General features: G+C 33.5%; 2 protein-coding genes across 3 annotated transcripts; both read right to left on the bottom strand.

Moving 5' to 3' along the window:
* Positions 1-368: 368 nt before the first annotated feature.
* LOC115974994 (tRNA (cytosine(38)-C(5))-methyltransferase 2) lies at positions 369-7575 on the bottom strand. 2 transcript variants are annotated; one of them, XM_031095616.1, is made up of 10 exons: positions 7352-7575; positions 7130-7240; positions 6262-6355; positions 6066-6184; positions 5813-5935; positions 1959-2310; positions 1764-1858; positions 1206-1271; positions 1048-1112; positions 369-821 (listed from the first exon to the last, which is right to left on the bottom strand). In XM_031095616.1, exons 1-10 carry the CDS (start codon positions 7433-7435, stop codon positions 695-697), a joined length of 1236 nt encoding a protein of 411 aa, XP_030951476.1. In that variant the 5' UTR covers positions 7436-7575; the 3' UTR covers positions 369-694. The 2 variants fall into 2 exon arrangements, with proteins under 2 accessions (XP_030951476.1, XP_030951477.1); XM_031095617.1 differs by having other exon boundaries at positions 6066-6176; positions 7352-7447.
* A 9724-nt stretch (positions 7576-17299) lies between these two features.
* LOC115961310 (caffeic acid 3-O-methyltransferase-like) lies at positions 17300-21730 on the bottom strand. Its single transcript, XM_031080311.1, has 4 exons — positions 21303-21730; positions 20538-20848; positions 17805-17869; positions 17300-17702 (listed from the first exon to the last, which is right to left on the bottom strand). The coding sequence occupies exons 1-4, from the start codon at positions 21728-21730 to the stop codon at positions 17406-17408; spliced, it is 1101 nt and encodes a 366-aa protein (XP_030936171.1). The 3' UTR covers positions 17300-17405.
* Positions 21731-22581: the final 851 nt, after the last annotated feature.

Here is a 22581-nt window from a genome sequence, read left to right as displayed (position 1 = left end):
ACATAAATATGGTGCTGGAGTTGCTGAAACATGTGGTCGATTTTGGCGAAAATTGTTTTGAAGGCTCTGAGCACAGGTTCTAAGGGAGTTGCACAGCCAAGCTCCCTATTTATCCATGCAGGGCCATCTGGTGGAAAACATCAAGCAGCCTAAATGGTTTCCATAGTTTGTTTGGGGCCGAAAAGCTCAAAGTAGCTCTGGCTTTAGCAACATACATTTTTTCAATAGTGTTCTTATTTACGTGTGGAGTGTCCTTTATTTTTAGGAACCTGGTGGCCTCTAATTTACCAAACTTGTAGCTGTAATGGAGTTGTGTTCAGTTCTATTGATAAAAAACAAGAAACCAACAAACAAAACACACACACACATAGCTTAACAATACAAAGACTATTGGATTGATAAAATAGTGTCTTGGGAGGTTTTTACGCCTTGAGGAATTTTACTTTTGCATGTCATTAACAGAATCACGTCTTCTAGAGCATTTTTAACGAGTGCATTTAAAACCTGTCGACATTTGTTTACCTTCTCTTACAAAGCTGGCAATATCTTGAATCAGTAATAGGCTTCTGACTTCCCCTCCAAGTCATTGCCATAGAAGGATGGGATAAAAGTTGGGTTGCTACCTAGGTCCTAATAATTTCAAAGTTGTGGCATCATTTGATTATTAAGTTAATCACATCACATATCTAGAAAATTAGTTATGGGTATATGCGTCATTGGATGGAAAAATCTGCATCTGTTGAACTAATGGTTCGGCAAATAGATATTGGAGTAAGGGAGCAACCACTGCTATACTTAAACTGTTACCCAACAATGCATACCTGCAGCAAAAGAAACCGAATCATTACAGATTAACTTAAGACAATCTAAATCATTACCCATTTAACTCAACGCAATCTTCTATAATTAATCTGTTTAGAGGTAATAGCTGATTTTGTAGACAGCAGATGCAGTTCCAGAAGTAAAATAATAGCTAATTCCATTTTTCCACCACCTAAAAAAATAGAAAAGAAATCTGTGATGTGCATATATTATGGATAAACATACCGTTGTCTAAGGCTTATCTGCTGCGGGAAGTGAAAATCTTCCGGAAAAGAATGTAGATTAGCAACCTAATTGTTTGGGGGGTGGGGGACCTCTGTCAGTATTAGGGAAAAAAATAAAATTGGTGAGAGAGAGAGAGAGAGAGAGCAGAATGCACATACCTCCCTAGGAGTAAAAAATCTAAGACACTGCTCCTTCAATGGGGATGACTTGCCTTTCTTCTTTGGCTGCATTTGCACAATTTATACAAGTCATGGCTACAGAAAGACATGGAAAGATCCTATTTGAAGACCCCAGCGAAAAAAAAGGGGTAGCAAAATCAAGAAATATGGCATTTTTTGCACAGACCAAATAGAACAAGATGTAACAAAATTATTCAGAGTTTTGTAAGACAAGGTAAAATTTGACACAAACAGCCTTATGCCAATATCCAACCCAACATTTTAAAACCATAGCGTGATGTTGATGCCTAAATTGACTATTTGGATCAAACTAACTCGGCTGGGTCAAAATGAAAACACTAACAATACCATTAAATATTTAATATCAGAGGTGCTTGAATAATATAAACAGCAAGCTTAATTTTTTATTTTTCTCCTGAAAAAAGCAATTGGGTTTTTTCTTTTTTTTTTAACAAACCATCCAATTAGCTTAACTTGTAGCCCCAGTCGGTTCTAAGCATGTGATTCTGAACCTACCACAGATTAAAGAAATCCTACCTGGACAGTAGCCAAAAGTGAGCCAGTCCCCTTCACATACCGATAATAACTTTTAGTAAAACAACAGCAACGCTTTGAATCAGGATAAACAATATCTAAAGTCTGTCAAGGATATCAAGAGAAAGAGATTCAGTCAATATAAAACATAGTAAATCAGGGACATCAATGATGACAAGCAAAAGAAATTAAGGATACCCATAGCACTTCCCCACCGCTCTATCAAGCTTAATGGAACAAAGTACTGGTCTAAAGAGCTACCAACAAGCTCATTCCCCTTATCATTTTTCTCAAGATCTCCAAAAGCTTCAGTAGAAACATGGGTGGTGTCCAGACAACCAGATTCGGTATCCGATTGGTTGCTATGATTTTTGAATTCAAGAAATTTCTGTACTGGCTCACATGACTGAAGCAATCTATCCCAGTTCTCTTGTGATTGATCATGTTCATTGGCCACTGTGGTATCATCATGCCCAAATAATGGGATTGGAGACCAAAGCAGCTTGTTATTCAGGAAATGATTTTGAAAACAAGAAGGTTTTCTTTTTGCCTGTAAAGTGTAAAGTAGACAAACATGGGTTATACAAATCGATTACAATTCTTAACAAAAAGAGTTGCCAAATTCTGAATAACTTGAGATCTTATATAATAAATAGAAACATAATCTATAAACGTGATTATCTACCCATCAATGTTGAAACCAAAGCTTCTACAGTCAGATTGAAAATTAATAAATATATCAACCCCATCACCAGCCATCTACAACAATATCACCTTTACAGAATAAGTGGAAAGGTGCCTCCAACTCAGTTTTTAAGCAAAAACATTACTTGGCCAAAATGCCAAAGAATATAAGAATCCATTTCATAAACCTCATTAGCATGAACCTACTTTCTGAAAATAGGAAACCCAAGGTCCCTCCTAGAGTGGCCTTCTTTGTATGGACTGCAGCATTGGGTAAAATTTTGACAATTGACAATTTGAGGAAAAAGGTATGGATTACAGATTGGTGTTATATGTGTAAATGTAATGGTGAATCCATTGATCGCCTATTGTTGCATTGCCCTATTGCTTCAGATCTGTGATACATGTTTTTGGGTTTGCTTGGAGTATATTGGGTGATGCCAAAATCTGTTGTTGAATTACTAGCTTGTAGGCGAGGTTAGTTTGGTCGTCATCGGAATGATTGCGTTTGGATGGTTATCCTTATCCCCCATTGTTTGATGTAATACAATTGGATGGAAAGAAATAGCAGAAGTTTTGAAGATACATAAAGAACCATGCTTGAACTCAAGTTATTCTTTTTTAGAACTTTATTAGACTGGCTGTCAGCTTTGAGGGGCCTTTCTTTATTTTATGTTGTTGATTTACAAGATTTATGTAATTTTTGTAACTAATTGTTTACCCCAGTATACTTCCAGTTCTTGCATACCTGGGTGACTTTTTTTTTTAATATTAGCATTTCTTTATTACCTATCAAAAAAATGGGGCAACAGAAAATCAATTACTGGACAATTATTTACCTACCTATTATTTATCTACCTATCTATCGTAAAATTCATTTAGTAAATTGGTCTAAGGTTTGTAGACCAATGAAGAATGGAGGGTTAGGCATTCAGCGTTTGAGAAGGTTTAATTCTGCCTTATTAGAAAAATGGTTGTGGCGATATGGTTTGGAGAATGATTCCCTTTGGAGAAGTGTCATTGAGGCGAAGTATGGGAATGAGTGGGGTGGTTGGTGCACAAAATTTGTGTCTAGGGCATATGGTGTTTGTTTGTGGAAGTTCATTAGAAGTGGCTAGTTGAATTTTTCCAAGTTCCTTCAGTATGATGTGGGTGATGGTACTCGTGTGAAGTTTTGGGATGATGTGTGGTGTAGGGATCGTCCTCTTAAGGAGGCGTTTCTAGATTTACATAATATTAGTAGGACAAGGGATGCTTCGGTCTCTGAGGTTATGCATTACGCAAATGGGAGAATTTCTTGGGACATACAATTTCGTCGTTTAATGAACGATCAAGAGTCACAATCTTTGGATTTGTTTATGGTTTTGATCTATTCCACAAAGATGCGGGGTGTTGGTTCTAACAAACTTTGTTGGAAGCCAGCCAGCAATCAAGGCTTCAAGGTGAGTGGGTATTATCATTCTCTATCCCCCTCTACTATCATTTCCTTCCCTTGGAAAATGGTGTGGCAATCGAAGATTCCTCCTCGGGTAGCTTTTTTCTCTTGGACTGCGGCTTCAAGCAAGATTCTAACTATAGATAATCTTCGAAAGAGGTATTTTGTTGTTCTTGAGTGGTGTTTTATGTGCAAAAGGTGTGGGGAATCCGTAGATCATCTCCTCCTTCACTGTCCTATAGCATTTGAGATGTGGAGTATGATCTTTTGCTTGTTTGGTATTTGTTGGGTGATGCCGTGAAGGGTAGTGGATTTGTTCGATTGTTGGTCATGCAATTTCAGGCAACATCATAATATAGTTATATGGAGGATTGTGCCACACTGTTTGATGTGGTGCATCTAGCAGGAATGGAATTCTAGAAGTTTTGAGGGTCACGAACGGTCCATTCTTGAGTTTGAGTCTTTTTTCTTTTTTACTCTTCTCGAATGGTGTTTTGTTTTACCATCTTTTTCTTGTATTTCCCTTCTTGTGTTGCTTGATCATTGTAATTTGGTTTCTTGATGTTTTTGCCCCTTTCGTACATTTCCTATGTACGGGGCTGTGTTCTTTTAATAAAAATTTTATGTTACTTATCCAAAAAAAAAAAAATGTTTGGAAATCTTAGAAAGGAAATAGCTTACTTCTCCAACTAAAATCAAGTTACCAAAGCTTGACTTCAACTATCCAGGATATGGTTGGCAGATAATTTTTGGATGCCAATGAACTATGGCTCAAATGGCACTTCGCCCCTCAATAGAGAATGAAGAGGAAGTGAGGTCATGGGTTCAAGACCCATTGGTTGCTTGCTTTTGTAACTCCTACAAATCAAAAAAGAAAAAGAATAATTTATATATATATATATATATATATCATTTTTTAGATTCTGTTCTTCCTAGGGCAATTTTGAGTCTTTATGCCCAAAAATTACTGTCCTAGATTTCAGATATTAACATTAGAGTAACCAAACTGAGTTCATTGTAATTTTAAGACAACTATTAGTAAAATCTCAATTTGGCTCAAAACTGACAAGGAAGTGATTGAGTGATGACGATCAGGAGGTGGGCTTGGAAGCAGCCATCCTGGTACTTGATTAGACAAAAAGAAGGGGGGTGGGGGGGGGAGGGGGAGTTTGGTTTTTCATGTTGCCCTATACTTTTGTCATTTTGAATGGGAACAGGTACAGCCCAATTCATCCGATTACTACAGGGGGGAAGCCCCAGCTCTAGCTAAGAAGCACCCTCCATCCACTTCCCCTTTTCTGAAGGGTTTTTTTTTGGGATGAGTAACAAGTTTTATTATGTCAAAAAAAGGTATAGCCCAAGTACACATGAAGTGCACAATAGGTTCTCCCACAGTTAAAGTTTAAACTCTAAAATTTCAATGATCAACCAAGTCTAATAAGTTTGAAAAAGGAACAATCCTGCCACAACTATCCATTCAAGGAAGGATTTGAGAAATACCAACTTCAGATCTATTAGTCTATTCGCATCCCTGAAAGCTTCTAGAATTCATTTCCTGCCAAATGCACCACATTAAACAATGATGAATAGCCTTCCAAATTTCGATGCACTGATGTCAACCAAATCTAACAAAGGCTCATTAACCAGTGTTGGTGACCTGGTCCCATCTAAATGACGTGCTAGGAGGGTTGGCTTGGTGGTCCTACTGTTTAAGTGGCTCACAAAATTCGAACCTATGCACATGCACTTGGTAGCAAAGTTTTGAATTTTGCTTTGGTAAGCGTTTTGCTTTACCTATTGAAATGGAATATTTCGGCACACATCAATCCAAATACACACACATGACAACTTTCTCATTCATTCTCCCTCCCTCTCTCTACTTATAAAAATTAATAGTTAAGTCTTTAACCACAGAGAGAGAAAGAGAGGATACCAGGCAAAAATAACGAGGCCTAGAATATGGGACGCCAAATTGCAAAGGACTCAAAATAAACTCCTGTATAACAAAGTTTGTCTTTTCCAATATCTCAATCAATTTTGTGTGAGTATCAGATTTCTGCAACCAAAAAAAAAAATAGTACAAAATAAGTAAGCAAAAAAATTTATTGAGTAGAAAAGAACAAATATTTGCAACCGAGTGTAGAAATTAAAAATTCACATATTGAGCAGAATTATGAAGAACAAACCTCAAATCCAACAACATTTTCCACAAATAACATACTTGGAGGCTGAGAAGTATGTGGTATAAGTTCAAGAATCTTGAGAAAAGAAAATGCCCTAGCATCACCAGAGTGCTTCTGGAGACCTAATGGTACGATGTCTTGTGAAACTATTGACCAATTAATAAAATAATCTATAAAACAAGAAGCAAAAATGATTCACCTTGTCGAGTGTAGGGTTGGCAAGGAGGAGAAAGAAGCCATGCATGTGCCCCATAGCTGTCGAGATCAGCAGCAGTCAGGCTCTGAATATTTCCCTATGTCAATCAACATATTTGAGACGAGAAATTTTGTCACTTTAGAGAATTCTATGTCTTGACAAACCAATGATAATAAAAAGGAAGCACTTAAAAAGGCAAACTCTAAACTTTTGACAACCAGAAATTAAGAAATCCCCATTTCTGAGCAGCTCAAAGTACAGATATTTTTTTGTTAAGTCCAAGAATAGATTTAAAAAGGTTGTAGCCAGTGCACAAAGTTCCACTTTTTGCAAGTTTTGGAAGAACTCGTGGAAGCCAACCTTACCCCCAATTTTTCTTGGAGAGGCTGATTTCCAGACTCAAACCCATGGCCTATCACTTTTGGTGGAAGGCACTTGCCATCGCACCATGGCCCAACCTCTAAAGCACATATATAAACAACTTGAAAAATGAGTGACAAGAATTAGTAAAATTCATTTTCTTCAATGACTTACAAGCCTGACACCAAATACTCAAAATTGGGTAGTGATAAATATCAACTACTAACCAGGACAAAGTGTAAACAACCAAAATTTTGCATTGAATGTGAAAAAACTCAATTAACCTCAATGAGCATTAGACAGTATAATCAAAATGAATATTGTAGCAAAGAATTTCACTGCACAAGATTATTACAGTTGTACACCACACTTGTCCTTATAAAGCAGTGAAACTAGAATATTGAGTACAATATTAGAGTACCCATTTGATTATACTATCAAGTTATACTTCTGAAAGCAAAAAAAAAAAACAAAAAAACAAAAAGCAGAAGCAGTGTTTTGTGAAGCAAACCTGATAGGGACGGTGACCAAAATTGTGTTGGTAAACATCATTTGCTTTGTCATTTATATCAAAAGCTTCCACTACTTTTGCATTTACACCCGCCTTCATTAGCGAGTACCTCTATAAAATTTTACATCAAAACAAACAAAACAAAACATTAATCTTAATTTCAACAATACATATAAATTTATATTAATATATAAAAGAGAGAAGAAACTTTTAAGGTATTACCATGCCACCAATACCACTGTAGAATTCGAGGACTTTCCATGGCTGCTCGTCTACTTCTTGCTTCTCAGAACCCAGCCCCGCCATGGGATCGTCTTCTCCGCCGAGAGAGAGAGAGAGAGACACACACACACAGGTTGCCTTCTAATCTTGTTAGGCTTTAATTTAGAATTTTATGCCTGTTTTCCCAGATACACCGTTTTTTGAGATTTCTCCTAAAACGAGCTGTCGTTTTCTCCCACTTGATCTTCTCAACAGGCGCCGTAGTATTATAGTGATTGATTAATTTTTATCCCATAAATCTATGGAAACAAAAATTTTCAAATTTTTAAAGGAGAATTATTAGTTTACATTATTATATCAAGATTTATATTATACTATCAAAATTTATACAAATGTGTATAATGTTTTACACGTTTAGTTTACAATGTAGATGTTAGATTAACAGTACAATATAAATTAATAATTGTCCAATTTTAGTTTTTTTTTTTTTTAAAGAATTGTCTAATTTTTAATTAGAATATAGCAATTTTATTATAAAAAAATAGTGCATAATAAAATTTTAACTTATTATGACTGGTCCTATAAAAAAAACTTATTAGGATTGAAATGTAATAAAATAATGTTTTTTTTAAACCATAATAAAATAATGTTTAAACTAATATGAAAGTGATATTATTAAGAGTATTATATATAGCTTATTGGAATTATTTATTTCTCCCAATAATAAGAACTTGAGTTCAAAACCCCCTCCCTACTTATTATAAACAAATGTAAAATACACTTCTATAGTTTGGGGTTCTTTTGATTTGTTCCTTAAAATTTCAAAATTTTGATTCGCTCCCTTAAAGATAGGGGGTCGTTTGATTGGCAAGAATACATGGGGTTCTAATTTCTAATTTTCCTTAGGATTTTACATAAACAGCCAACAATATCAACAAACTAAGGTCTAGAAATTTAACATAAAACTCCCCCCAAAAAAAAGGGATAGTTAAAAAGCAGCATAAAATTAGTGTTCCTTGTTTCTGTCATTCCAAGTTTCTGACATTATGTAGCAATAAATTAATGGTACATGAGTAGAATTTTTGTACGATACAAAAATTTATTAAAAATTACATGTAAAAAAAGAAAAAAAGAAAACATGTTACTAATATGTAATAAAAATTATTATAATAATTAGTGAGTCATCTTGGTAAATTAATTGTCTTACTAATTAATTAGTTACATCTTACATGACAAAAATGTTGGTGTGGGTGTGTGTTCCAAACATTTTTATTATTTATTTATTTTTTAGCCATTGAAAATTTATGAGTAAAATAACTGTTAGACAATTATGATAAAAATAGTTGTTGGACAATAATTGATAATACAGCCGTTGGGTTTTTATGGGTTATTAATAAGCAATAACTATAGACCATTATTGTCATAAATAGCCATAAAGTACCCATCATCACACCCTTTTTTATAATTCATATTTTACCGCTCTATATTTTATATATACACAATTCTAATATATTTCTCTCCTACATATTTTTCTACAATGTATATTTTTCTAAGGAAAGGCAATAGAGAGTTGTTTTTGAACCTTCGTGAGTGGAAGTGCGTCCATCTTGAAGGTTGATGCTATAGTCTAATCCTAGGGGGTGTTTGGCCAAGAGAACCAATCGCACCGTGTTTTACTCCAGGTGGCACGAATCAATCTTTAAGAACAACGTTTTCGTAGCGTGATTCTATATTATTGTAAGATTGTTTTAAACTTCTTTTTATTTTATATCCTTGCTAATTATTGGAGATATTATTTGTTGTATCAAAACTTGTTTATTCACTAAAATATTTCCAACAAAAAATATATTAATTTTAGGTGTAAAAGTAAAACATACATATAGCCACCTGTTGTAGGCATGACATGTAATATGTTTTACAATATTAAAAAACAAAATTTCGATAGATGATCAAAATAAATATATAAAAATTTATTTTGAATTTCTTGAAATATTTTTGTAATAGAACTGTGGGGGGGCCAGTTAATTAGGAAGTATTGTTAAAGCAGTATTAACTGGGCCTATGGTCCTATCCAAGGATGTTAGACCATCCGAGGAGGCCCAAATAAGGTTATGAGGGGAATAAAATGAAGAGAGGAGTAGAGACAATGTGAAATGGGTCCAATAAGTGTCCGAGGACAAAAGTCTTCTCAGCAACATGTGTCCAAGCTAAATCTGAGTGCCATATCATCAGGACTTACTTCGGAGTTACATCACAACTAAGGGTAGGACATCAGACCAGGGATAAGAATAGAAAGGTAAACAAATATCTTCAAAAGCTGCTACCTCCGCTTTGAATGCCTCTCAACTAACTCTCTGGTCACATTAATGTGGAAGTGATGCCTGAATAGTGGTCAAGCAGCCTTACAGCTACTAGGGGTGTCCACGGGTCGGGTTTGTGCCTGACCCGGACCCGACTCGAATTTTTTGGGTGGGTAAAAATCGAAACCGAAACTAACCCGTTTTAATAGTCGAATCATCCGGTTCGGGTCCGTCGGGTTTCGAGTTGGTGTCGGTTCGGTTTCGGGTTTCTCCGTCGGTTCCAATATTTCGCCACCGGTGTCGATATTTGGCTGGATCGGTCTAGATCTGGCCAATATTTGGCTGGATCTGTCGAATCTGGAGTAGATCTTGACAAGATCTCGCCAGATCTGGTGGATTTCAAGTAGATCTTCGTTGGAAAATAAAAAATATCATCGGATCTGGTGGATTTCAAGTAGCTCTTTGTCGGAAAACCTTTCAATCTCACCGGATTTTGTTGATTTTATGATCAAGTCGGGTGGCTCAGGTTTTTGGGGAGGAAACCCGCTGGCCGACCCGAAGGAATCGGGTTCTGTGGGTGGCGACCCGCCGCCGACCGTAGGATTGGTTGATTCGAGTGGTGGCGGTTCGGGTTCAGGCGGGTCCGGCGGGTTGAGCGGGTGAATGGGTTTTGTGGACACCCCTAACAGCTACTAGTTGATGGTTCTAGGAGGTGCTGGATGGGATAGGAAGGAATCCCCCAAATCTAACCTACACGTGTGTAGTAAGGATGACACCAAGATTGTAGTATATAACATGGAAAAATGTACTGAGAAAAAGGGAGGATACAGATTGGAACTCTTGTACAATTTTATTTTCAAGAAAACCATATGATACAAATTACTTAAGCTATTCCGAGGATAGATTTTCTAATCTCATTTGTGTCAAACCGTCTTAAATCATTAAATCTAATCGTTTTTCTTCTGGGATAGATCTAGTTCTTCTATCCATGCTTTATAAATTTATTATTTGGGCCACGGGGGTTTGAGCCCAATCCAGTTTTGGGACCAATCCAATTCCAGTCCCTACAAGAACTATAGTTGGAGTTGAATTTAAATTTTTTTAAACTTAGGCAATTGATTTTTACCCAGAAAAAAATGACAATATTAAATTTAAATTTAAATTTCTTAAATTTTTTTGGTAAAAATTTCAATTGAAATAGAATTTTAATTTTAATTTCATTAGCCTTTGACTTAACTTTGACTTTTTTTTAGAACTCTCACATTTTTACATATTAGCATTATTTAAATAAAAAAACAAAAAATCTAATTTAATTCTAATCCACAATATTAAAAAAAAAAAAAACAATTTGACTAAAAAAAACACAAAACAAAACCTGACTCTTTTGACTTCTTTAATGCTTCCTTTTGTCCCTATCTTAAAAACATTTTGACTAAAAAAAACACAAAATGAAACCCAAATCTTTTAAGTTCTTTTCTACTACCCTTCATCCCTATCTCTCTCTATATCAAAAACCATTTACAAACCAAAACCAAAATAATCTCATCTCCCTCTTCAAATACAGTACACCTATAAATCACAAACACAAGCCAAACCCACAAATCCCAACCACTACCATTACAACACCCTCCTTTGCTGTGAGATACTGAAGGTGTGAGAGAGAGATGAGGTAAGAAGTCAATTTTTTTACTGATTCCTCAGTCCGAAATTTTTGCTGATCTCATTGTCTTCTCTCTTGGTGCTCTGCTCCCTGTACAAGACTCTTTCTCCTCGCAAATTTTCACCTTAGCCCTAAAACCTTCCTAGATTGGTGAGAAAATAATGCTAGTGATGTAATTTTTGTGGTGGTGGGTGTGATTTAGATTTTGCCATGAGAGAATGAAGATGAGAAGTGAGAGAGATCAGTTGCTTTGGGGTGAAAGTATGAGAGATAGAAGAGTTGAAGAGAGAGAGAGAGAGAGAGAGAGAAAGAGAGAGAGAGAGAGAGAGAGAGAGAGAGAGATTGTGAATTGAAAAAGAATATAAAAAAAAATAAAAAATAAAAACCCTTTGTGACAACTCAATCACAGTTGTGTGTTTACAAAGTTATGCAAAAATTCAATCCAAAATTGATGAAAATTTTAAAATTTTGGATAGAAAGTTAAATTGAAACTTAGCTGATAATCTTCCTTCCGCATTTTCTTTCTTCTTCCTTCTTAGGCATTTTCTTTCTTCTTCTGTCATTGGTACCCAAAACCAAAAGTCTAAGTTTTTTTCTTTTCAGTAGAAATGCACTTTTTGCCCCGATTCCCATTTTAGTCCCTACATCTTATTTTTATGATATTTAGTTCCTATTTAGAAAAATGTCATCTTACATCTTATTTTTACGATATTTAGTTCCTATTTAGAAAAATGTCATCCATTTTAGTCCTTTCCGTCAGTGTTCTAAAGGAAAAATCCTAAGTGGCAGACAGAACCATTAAAATAATAATAAAAAATTTTATTTTGACATTAAAAAATGCAACGTTGGCATCTAAATTTTTTTTTAAAGAAAATAATTTATCAATTTTAACTAAATAAAAAAAAATTAAAAACCAAAAATCGCATGATTTGAGATCTATGTGTGTATTGAACAAGAATTACAAGAACATAAACCCAAATTTAAGAACACAAAATTAAAACCAAAAATCAAAAACCCAGAAAATAAAAACACAAAATTAAGCATCAAATCCACATCATATTAAACAAGAACAAGAAACTAAACATGAACACATTAAACATTTGAACAAGAAGACAAACCTAGAAAATTTAAAACCCAAAAAATTAGCATTAGATCCACATCAACACAAAATTAAACATGAACAAATCCGAAAAATCAAACTCCCACACCACCAAAGCATCAAACACAAAACTCAAACCCAGAATTTCTGGCCCTAAACACAAAAACACTAAACTCAAAACCCAAATTTTTGGGCACCAAAGAAAATAGAAGAAAAGAAAGAGTATGATTTTCTTATCTTTCCAAGAACCAACACAAAACTCAACGATCTAAAACCCAACAATCAAGGACCCAATGATCTGAAACCCAACGATCTGAAACTCAACTTAAACCACTAATCCAAAATCTCCAAACCCACCAGATCCACCACCTCTGATCTCTACTTCTATTTCATTGCAAGGAACCCAGGTCAAAGCTTCTCAAGCTTCAATCCTTCGTTGTTGACCACAACAGCCACAAACAACAGTGAGTCCTTTCTGGACTTGGTCTATGGGTTTCACATCAAGTTCTCTGTCGATGATTTCTTCTTGCTCGTGTCCGCTTGAGTTTCAGCTCCTCCTCTTTTTCCCTCTCATCTCTTATGGTTGGGATTGAGCTCAATGAGAGGTTGAAGTGTTGAACCAGAGAGAGCAAAAGGGAGAAGCTAAACCACGAGAGAGAGAGAGAGAGAGAGAGAGAGAGAGAGAGAGAGAGAGAGAGAGAGAGAGAGAGAGAGAGAGAGAGAGAGAGAGAGAGAGAGCGTGTGTGTGTGGAAGTGGTGGGTGGGTTTAATTTATTGGGTTTATTTTAATTTTTTTAGGTTTGTGTATGCTTAATTTTGTGTTTGTTTTCTAAGAAAAAAAAAAGAGAAAATTTCAAATAAAGGAAAATGTTCTTCTTGTTCTTAAATCTGGGTTTGTATTCTTATTGTTTTTGTTCAAGACATACTTAGATCTCAATTCATGTGATTTTTGGTTTTTAATTATGTTTTTAATTTTTTTATTTAGTTAAAATTGATAAATTAATTAATTTTTTTTTTTAATTTAGATGCTGGCGTTGAATTTTTTAATGCCAAAATAAAATTATTATTATTATTTTAATGGTTCCGTCTACCACCTAGGAGTTGCCATTAGGGCATTTGAGGAAAGGACTAAAATAGATGACGTTTTTCATAATAGGGACTAAATGTGGTAATGTAAGGACCAAAATGGGAATCAGGCAAAACATAGGGACAAAAAGTGCACTTCTGCCTTTCTTTTCCCATAGAGTTGTCTACCACCAAACTATGGTAGACACTACCCCTTCCCCATGAAAAAATTGGACATGTGGCCATGTTGCCACCATTCATTTGCTTTGAAATTTTTTAAAACTTTTTTTTTAATTTAGTTGCATTTTTAATTGCATTATTTATTGGATTTGACTGGACTTTTTTTTGAATACCAAGTATATTAACACACACACCCGCAGAATATCTTAAAAAAATTAACAGTGGTGTATATCCAAAAAGGTCTATTTGACCGGACTTTGATTCATAATGGCTAATACTACAAACCCACGTATTGGTCTATTAAATTCATATATTGTTACTGTAAATTTAAGATTTATATCATAAATTAAAGGCAAAAACCACATTTTCGTCCCTTCATCTTCACGCGATTCCCACTTTGGTCTCTAACTTTTATTTCCACCGCTTTTAGTCTCTATCTTGAAAAACACGTCTCGTTTTTGTCCCTGCCATTATATCAGAGACGGAAAATGCACACGTGGCAAACAAAGTGCACTATTGGCACATTAAAAACTGACGTGGCCATTAAAATAATAATAATAAATGTTATTTGGCATTAAAAAATGCCACGTCAACATCTAAATTAAAAAAATTAAAAACAGAAACAAAAACCAAAAATTACATTAATTGAGATCTAAGTGTGTCTTGAACAAGAACAACAAGAACACAAACCCAAATTTAAGAACACAAAATTAAAATCCAAAAATCACAAACCCAGAAACACCAACACAAACCCAGTAACAGATCAACCAAACCAAACACAAAATCAACAAACACAAACCCAACAACTGATTTTTCTTGTCAACCAAACACAAAAACAACAAACACAAACCCAAACATCAATAAGAATACAAACACAAACCCAGCAATCCATCTCCAGAAAACCTGTAATCCATCTTCAGAAAACCCAAAAAACCCAAATCCAAACACAAACCCAAATCCGACCCTCCTCCTTCTCGCGCGGAGCCTCGTCCCTTTGCCTACCCCATTCGTCGCGCTTCTTGATCGCCGCATGAGCCAGCGCCTTCAGCCTATTGAACAAAACCTGCAACTCCGATTTCATACTCTCCGCCGCCTCGCGTGCTTACCTCTCCAAATCGAGCTCGGCGAGAAGCTCTCAAAACCTCTCCACCGATACATCCTTTGTGCTTAGGCTCTTTATCGAAATCAGCACCGGCTTGTCTCCCTCCTCCACGTCCCTGAGCACCGCATTGACTTCTTCATTTCCTCTACCACTCGCCATTTCATAAATACACCCAAAAAAAAAAAAATCACTCTTGCCGATCAATCGCGCAAACCTCCATTTATCAAGCCCTAGAATTCAGAGAGAAGAGAATGAAATATGGGTTTATGGGTTTCTTATTGAATGGGGCTTGCTGGGTTTTTGAGATTTGATTTTGATGAGGGTTTAATCACTTTGATGGATTTTTGGGGTTTGATTTTGGTCTATGGGTTCCTTTTTTTTTTTTTTTTTTTTTTTGTGTAATGAATTTATGGGTTTCTCATTGAATGGGGTTTAATGGATTTTTGGAATTTGATTTTGATGAGGGTTGAATTCGTGTGAAGAATTTGAGTGAGTTGGAGAAATTGTGCAATCTGTGGAGCTTGGCAGAAGTTTTGGTGGATGTTTAGCAGATATTTTGTGGCAGTGGCGATGGTTTTTGTGCAATTTGTGGTTTTTGTTTTTCAATTTTGAGATCTTAAGTTTGGGTTGGTGTTCTTGTTCAAGATACTTTTAGACCTTAATTCATGTGAATTTTGATTTTTATTTCTGTTTTGATTTTTTTTATTTAGTTAAAATTAATAAATTAATTTTTTTAATTTAGATGCTGACGTGGCATTTTTTTAATGCCAAATAACATTTTTTATTATTATTTTAATGGCCACGTCAACTTTTAGTGTGCCAACAGTATACTTCGTTTGCCACGTGTGCATTTTCCGTCTATGATGTAACGATAGGGACAAAAACGAGACGTGTTTTTCAAGATAGGGACTGAAAGCAGAGGAAATAAAAGTTAGGGAGCAAAGTGGAATTGCGTGAAAATGTAGGGATGAAAATGTGGTTTTGGCATTTTAAAAAAAAAAAAAAATTTATTATATAAATCTTATCTAGATACTATAATGTTAAATAATAATTTTTCTTTTTATTGTGATTATTTTTTTAACAGTTAGTAATATTTTGTTGATTTTTGAAACACTATAATGAAAGTTGTGATATAAAAAATACATTTTAAAGATGGCATTTATATTTATTTGAATTATTTTAGTCAATTTTTTATTTATACTAATTTAATATATTTAATTATATTTTAAATAACTATTAAATTAATTATGATGTCATCACTATTCAACCTTGGTTGGACCTCAGTCTGACTTTAAAAATATTGAACTTTTTTCTTCTCTAGTTCTTTGAACAGTCTAGGTTTTAAAACCATGATATACTCGAAATATGTATCATTGAATGGAAATAGCATTGTTTTTTGTTCACTTTATTCTATGATATTAGGAGGTTCTCATGAATTTAATAGTTTTTCTTTTTTCTTAATTAAAAATTATATTCCTATTTTGTAGAATTTATTTTGAAGTTAGATTAAGAGTTCTATATTGAATATATTAAAGTCTAGGTGCCTTATCAGTTACTATTAATTTATAATGATATTTTTCTAATCTATAAGTTTATTTAATGCATTGTAAGAATTAAAAATGTCCTTTATTAAATAATCTTTCTGTTTAAAATAATATTATTTGATTATTGTAAATGCCTATACAATAATCTTTTTGTTTAAAAATATTACTTTTTGTAGGTTCTTGAAGAGCTCAACCTACCTATACAAGTGAAAATTTTGAATGGAAAAATATTTATTTTCCAATCAGAACTAAATGACTATAAACTCTATTATAGAATCTGACAAATCAATTTAAGTTTGATAAAATGACAAAAGTACATATTTATTTATTATAGCAAAATTATTAATTTGGTATTTTACTTCTACATGTTATATTTTATTACATTCACAGGCTTATATTAGCGGTACTACAAATGATTGTGAGAGCAACTTATCAAGCGAACAAAATAGTGATTCTACAAAGTTAAAAAAAATTGATGTTGAAGGCAACATACAACTCACACCAACATCTGCACTCAAGGAGAACAAAATGAGTTATTTAATGACTATTACAAAGCAATAAAAGAAGAAGATACAAAAAGTTACTTAAAATTGCAAAAAAAAAAAAAAAAATACAAAAAATTATGAAAAACATTTTTTGTCTTGCAATTGATTACAAATTGTTATTTTAACATTGCAACATTTATTGGATAATTGAGTATATTAGGTGTTTGGAATCCTAATTTTTATTTAAAATTTTTTAATTGATATTTTTCATTTACTAAGGCAACAAAATGAAAGTTTTTAAGGCTATTTAGCACTGTCAACAATATTGCATATGTGATAACTTAAATTCTTCTTTTATTGTTGGATTTTTTTTTTTTTTTTTTTTAGTCAATAGTTTTTCCATACATCACACGGGTTAGCGACTAACAGTACATAAGTTGAAGAAAATAAAGATAACTTCTGCAACCAACCCGCGCATAAGCACAACAAAACTATGGAATGTATAGCCATTAATATGTATTTTTATGAAATTCACTAAGTACCAACTACTACATGAGATGGAGTTCGTAGAGATAAAATACAAAGCATAATAAGTGCAGCAAAGCTACAGAGGGTAAAATTATTTATGGAACTCCATGACTGCCCAAAGAGCATAAGCACAGAAAACAACTTGAAAGTTTGAAAATCCGGATTCCTTGCACAAAGCCTCAAATTCTTTCTCGGTTCTCTCCTGGCCTTCAAGGTTCAACAACATGCTAACGTCAAGACGAGAGATATATTGAGAAGCCATACTTGACACTGTAGCTTCTGGCATGAGTAGTTCAACAATAACTACCTTCCCATTATCTGGTAGTGCTTTATAGCAGGTCCTCAAAAGTTTCTTGCAGTTTTCATCATTCCAGTCATGGAGTATATTCTACAAGTGAAAAAATGCAGACACAAAAATGATTACTTTTGAAAAAATTTACCCAAAAATTCTTTATCATCATCTACTTGAAACACAATATCCAAATTCTACCTTCATTACAATTGCGTCCCCTTTAGGTACATTGTGAAACATATCTCCTCCCACGTGCTCAATACCTGCATAGAATATGAGTTGTGCTCTTCATTTAGGAAGAATCCTTGTGAACAGGACCAGCTTGATAAAAGCCTAAGACAATAATTTTAAGTGATATATATATATATATAGAGAGAGAGAGTTTTGTATTCAAATCTTGCTAATATCTACGTTTCAATTGATTATATGATTAATTCACTTAAGTTTTCTTGTAATAAAGTTAATCTTAAGTAGGATTTCATAAATTTTAATTTTAAAATGCTTCAATATGTATAAACAATTGTAACAAGAGTTATCAATAAAACTGTGTTACTGATACTTGCATTTGGAAAATATTTAATCTAATCTTTTTATATAATTCACTTCATCAATTAGATTTTTTTTCTTCTAATATTTGTAAAAAAATTTCAAAAACTTATAGATTTTGAAATAAATATAAACCATCAAAATTTTCACCTAGATTTTTTTAATTATAATCAATTTATTGCTAGTAATGAATTTCTCAAGATATCCTTTTGAGATTCAATTCATTCTTCTATTTTTCTTTTTCTTTTTTTTTTCTTTTTAAATTTCTCATATCCTGATTCTTATTTTTCAAGAAATTTATTTTCAAAATAATATTTACAAATAAAAAAGGCACTATATAAAATATAAATTTATAAAATGACTAGAATAAAATAAAATTTAAAAGGTAAAATAATATAACATCACTTATCAAATGCAGTATTAGAATTTTATTTATCAATAGAATCACTCAATAATCTCAACCTTCACAAGATCCATCCACGACTTTCCCTTTGCACAAGCATAATATATTTCTTAACCCTCTAATAATGCTTTTTTGTTATCATTTGATGAGTTTTTACTTTTTAAAACCCATTTCACTCTTAGTAATTACTATCCCTTACTTGGCACCACTAGCATGTTGGGTTTCTTAACCCTCTAAGAAAACTTTTTTTTATCCACTTAAGTTTCTTAATTCTTACCAAAGGTTTTGTAGTTGAATTGACACATTCCCATGCACAAAGTGCTTGGGAGTCTAGGCAGGAAATGGTCCAAGCTGCGGGATTAGTAGCATATTGTAATTATCTAAAAAAACGTTTCTTAATTCTTGAATAATTCTTTTTTTGTTTGTTATCATTTTATGAGATTTTGTTTTTTTGCATCCACTCTTCTTTTTCGTGGAGATAGTTTGTGCATTATCACAATGAACTTTTTTTTTTTTTGGGGAGAAATAAACACACACACACACACAAGGGAGATGAAAAGATGTTCTAACACAAATGCACATCACAACTCCACACAAAAGGCAAGCACGACGCATAGAGTGCTGAATATTCAAACCCCAGATTAAACGAGAACCAAACCCTCATGACATAAAATGAGCATAGTTGAATCAAACCTCGAACAAAGATGGAAATCAGCGATCAACATGGAGTGATTTTCGAGAATAGAGATAAACAAGCACTACCGAATCAAGTTCTGAGTGAGATATTTTGATAAAACACAATATTTTGAGATAAAAATTAGGATTAATTGAGCACGGCCAAATCAAATCCTGAGAAATATTTTGATAAAAACACGATATTTTGAGATAAAAACAAGGATTAAACGAGCATGGTTGAATCAAATCTTGAGAGATATTTTGATAAAAACACGATATTTTGAGATAAAAGCTAGGCTTTTTGGGTATACACCACTGTCAGGTTTAAATCATGTTCTGTGTATCTAAGAGTTAGGCTTTTTTAGATATACACCACTGTCAATTTTTTTATCTTTTTTTTTTTTCCCTTCAACAGTATATTAGAATTCAACATACGCTAGTTGCTGAGCCTCTTTTTTTTTTTTTTTTTTTTTTTTTTTTTTTTGAGAATACTAAGTAATTGGATATACGCCACTGTCAGGTTTAAAACTTATGTTGTGTATCTAAGAGTTAGACCCTTTTAGATATATACACCATTGTCAGTTTCTTTAAGACATTAATTCTTCCCTCTCCCTATGTGTTTGTGTGTGTTAAAACACTTAGTATTCTCAAAAGAAAAAACAATAAGTTAATCTCACATCAAGAAATGAGTGTGAATTAAAGAAGTTTAAAACCTGTACTGTGTATCTAAGAGTTAGACATTTTTGGATGTATACTACTGTCAATTTCTTTAGTTGGTGAGCCTTAACAGTAGTTCCTACCAAACAAAGATACTATATGTTAAATAAGTAGGTGTTTAATGAATTATAAACAAATTTATTAGTGTATATATATATATATATATAAATAGGTAAAGTTTAGAGAAAATCCAATTAGATTCTACAATTAAAGTCCAATTTTGCGCCATGTGTCCTAAATTATTTATTTTTAGAGAATTTTGTTTCTTAATTTTGGAGTCAAATGTGGGACCACATCATAAATATCTATTCAAATGAGTTATTGCGTACAAAAACTAAATAGTCAGGAATTAATGAACACAAAAAAAAAATGACAATTTACATTTTCTACTTAATAATATTCTTACAAGACTTTTTGAAGAGTTAAAAAAAATATAAGAATGACTATTAATAATATTTAAATTATATATATAAGAATTATACTATACATTTTAATGTATATTTTTTAAGTATATCCATATATATGCACGAGGTTACAAGCTAGTATTATTAAGTAGATTAACCCTACTATAAAGAAATTAAGAAATTTACCAGGATAAGATAGTGCACTTTGTATCACATGAGGCAAGTCAAAATTAATGCCTTTAATGGAAGGGTACTTGGAAATGACCATGCTGAGGCACTTCCCAGTTCCGCCCCCAACATCAACCAATGATGTTAGCCCCACAAAGCCTTGGTATACCTCAAGAATTTTCGACAGGGCTATTGTGGAAAGATCAGCCATGCTCTTGTTGAAAAGTATGTTGAAAGCTGGATCCTTGTCCATATATTGGAACAAGGACATTCCATGCACTCTTTGAAATTGATTACCACCTTCAAGAATGGCATGCTTCATACGTAGGCTGCAACGTAGAAACAAAGCAGATAACAGAAGGAAATACAATACACAACTAATATTATTTTGATTCATCATATATGCAACATATGGCAAATTGGTAATATATAATTCTTTTTTCCCAAATATATAATTTACTGCGGATTAACAAATAATATATATTTTTTAATTTACAACAACGTAATATACAAATAGTAACGTTATAAAAACAATATTTTTCACAACTACTCATGAAATTTGTCAAATTTGGATTAACATCACTTTTATTATACATCAATCACAATAATTTATATTATCAATTTTGAAAAATATTATGTCCTGATAATTATTGATATTGGGATTCCTAACCGCATAAATAAGAAGTAACAGCCAGCAAAATCATTCAATTATGACGAAATGTTACTGCCCTTTTTTGCATCATATTTTTGCATTTATACAAAATCAAGGAGACTCGTGTATACCTGGCCTCCCAAAAGGCTCGGTGAGAAATGAAAGCTGAAAGAGAAGCCAGGGAACTTCCATCATCTTTTTCAACAAAGAAGTAAGAGGTTGGTGTGAGTCCATAAAGTCTCTCAACCCTACCATCTTCAAGTGTGTGGATAGAGCATGTCAAAAGGGAGTGACTAACAAGGACTCGCAACATGCGATCCAACCTAGAAGGTGTATCAGAATCAAAGTCCTTTGTTGGAAGCCGAGAAGCAATTTCAGAAGTTGTGATACAAGCAGCAGGGCCTGCTCTAGCAATAATCCCAAACAGGTCAAGCTCAAAGGCTGCATTTAGGACACAAGAAAATATTTGGGCACTGGAGACTAGGATAGCCTGGAGGCATGCCTTATCATCTTCACTAACACTAAGTGTGGGAGTAACTTTGTTTTCTAAGGATTCCATTTTAATTTGCTTCTTTCTCCCTTTTCGTTTTTCCCTCTCCTATAAATAGGCCTTGCATGATATATATCTTGTGGTGTAGATTTAAAACCAATTTTTCTACAGCCATCAGATCAAAGTCGTCCTTGTTGCGCTAATACAGTGGCCTTAGACCACAAACGTGCTTAGAATAATAGTAGAAAATGCTAAGCACGTGGGCCACGGCCCAACAATGTCAAAAATTTACAATTTTCGAGAATTTCAATAGAGTGCGTGCTAGGTGTGTGTTTGTGAAGCGCAAAACATGTCAAAAATTTACAATTTTTGAGAATTTCAATGGAGTGTGTGCTAGGTGTGTGTTTGGGAAGCACATTTTGCGCTTCCCAAACACACGTTTTGCATTTCTGGTGATTTCAGAATTTTTTTTTTTCAGTCGAAAAGTTTGACTTTTCCCATGAACAATACACATCATGCACTGTTTACGAACCCACAAATTTAATTTTTCAGCAATTTTTTCATTAAAAATGAGTCCCACGGTACTATTCACACATTTAAAATTTATTTTGCAACAGTGTTTTTCAGTTTTCAATTTTCAGTTGTATCCAAACGGATCCTAGATTTATGTGGCTAGACTTTAGAGGAGAAAGTCAAATACTGACCTCTATACAATTTTAAGGCCAAGGGAACCTGTTTTGCATGTGTTAGATATCAGAAATTTTTAAACATCAAAACAACTTGAAGATATCAGAAATTATATTTAATTATATTTTAAATAACTATTAAGTTAATTATGATGTCATCACTATTCAACCTTGGTTGGATCTCAGTTTGACCATAAAAACATTGAACTTTTTCCTTCTCCAATTATTTGAACA

Source organism: Quercus lobata, chromosome 2, assembly GCF_001633185.2.
Source record: "Quercus lobata isolate SW786 chromosome 2, ValleyOak3.0 Primary Assembly, whole genome shotgun sequence".
Classification (NCBI taxonomy): domain Eukaryota; kingdom Viridiplantae; phylum Streptophyta; class Magnoliopsida; order Fagales; family Fagaceae; genus Quercus; species Quercus lobata.
The sequence above is the reverse complement of the archived record's forward strand: the minus strand, read 5'-3'. Positions and strand labels throughout refer to the sequence as shown.

Excerpts from the sequence above, each read along its gene's own strand:
- LOC115974994 (XM_031095616.1), bottom strand. The coding sequence starts at position 7,435 with ATGGCGGGGCTGGGTTCTGAGAAGCAAGAAGTAGACGAGCAGCCATGG. Across the intron at positions 6,185-6,261 it reads CCAACCCTACACTCGACAAG|GTCTCCAGAAGCACTCTGGT; the intron begins GTGAATCATTTT and ends TCGTACCATTAG. Across the intron at positions 5,936-6,065 it reads AAAATGTTGTTGGATTTGAG|AAATCTGATACTCACACAAA; the intron begins GTTTGTTCTTCA and ends TTTTGGTTGCAG.
- LOC115961310 (XM_031080311.1), bottom strand. The coding sequence starts at position 21,730 with ATGGAATCCTTAGAAAACAAAGTTACTCCCACACTTAGTGTTAGTGAA. Across the intron at positions 20,849-21,302 it reads CGAGCCTTTTGGGAGGCCAG|CCTACGTATGAAGCATGCCA; the intron begins GTATACACGAGT and ends TCTACGTTGCAG. Across the intron at positions 17,870-20,537 it reads AAGTGCACTATCTTATCCTG|GTATTGAGCACGTGGGAGGA; the intron begins GTAAATTTCTTA and ends TATTCTATGCAG.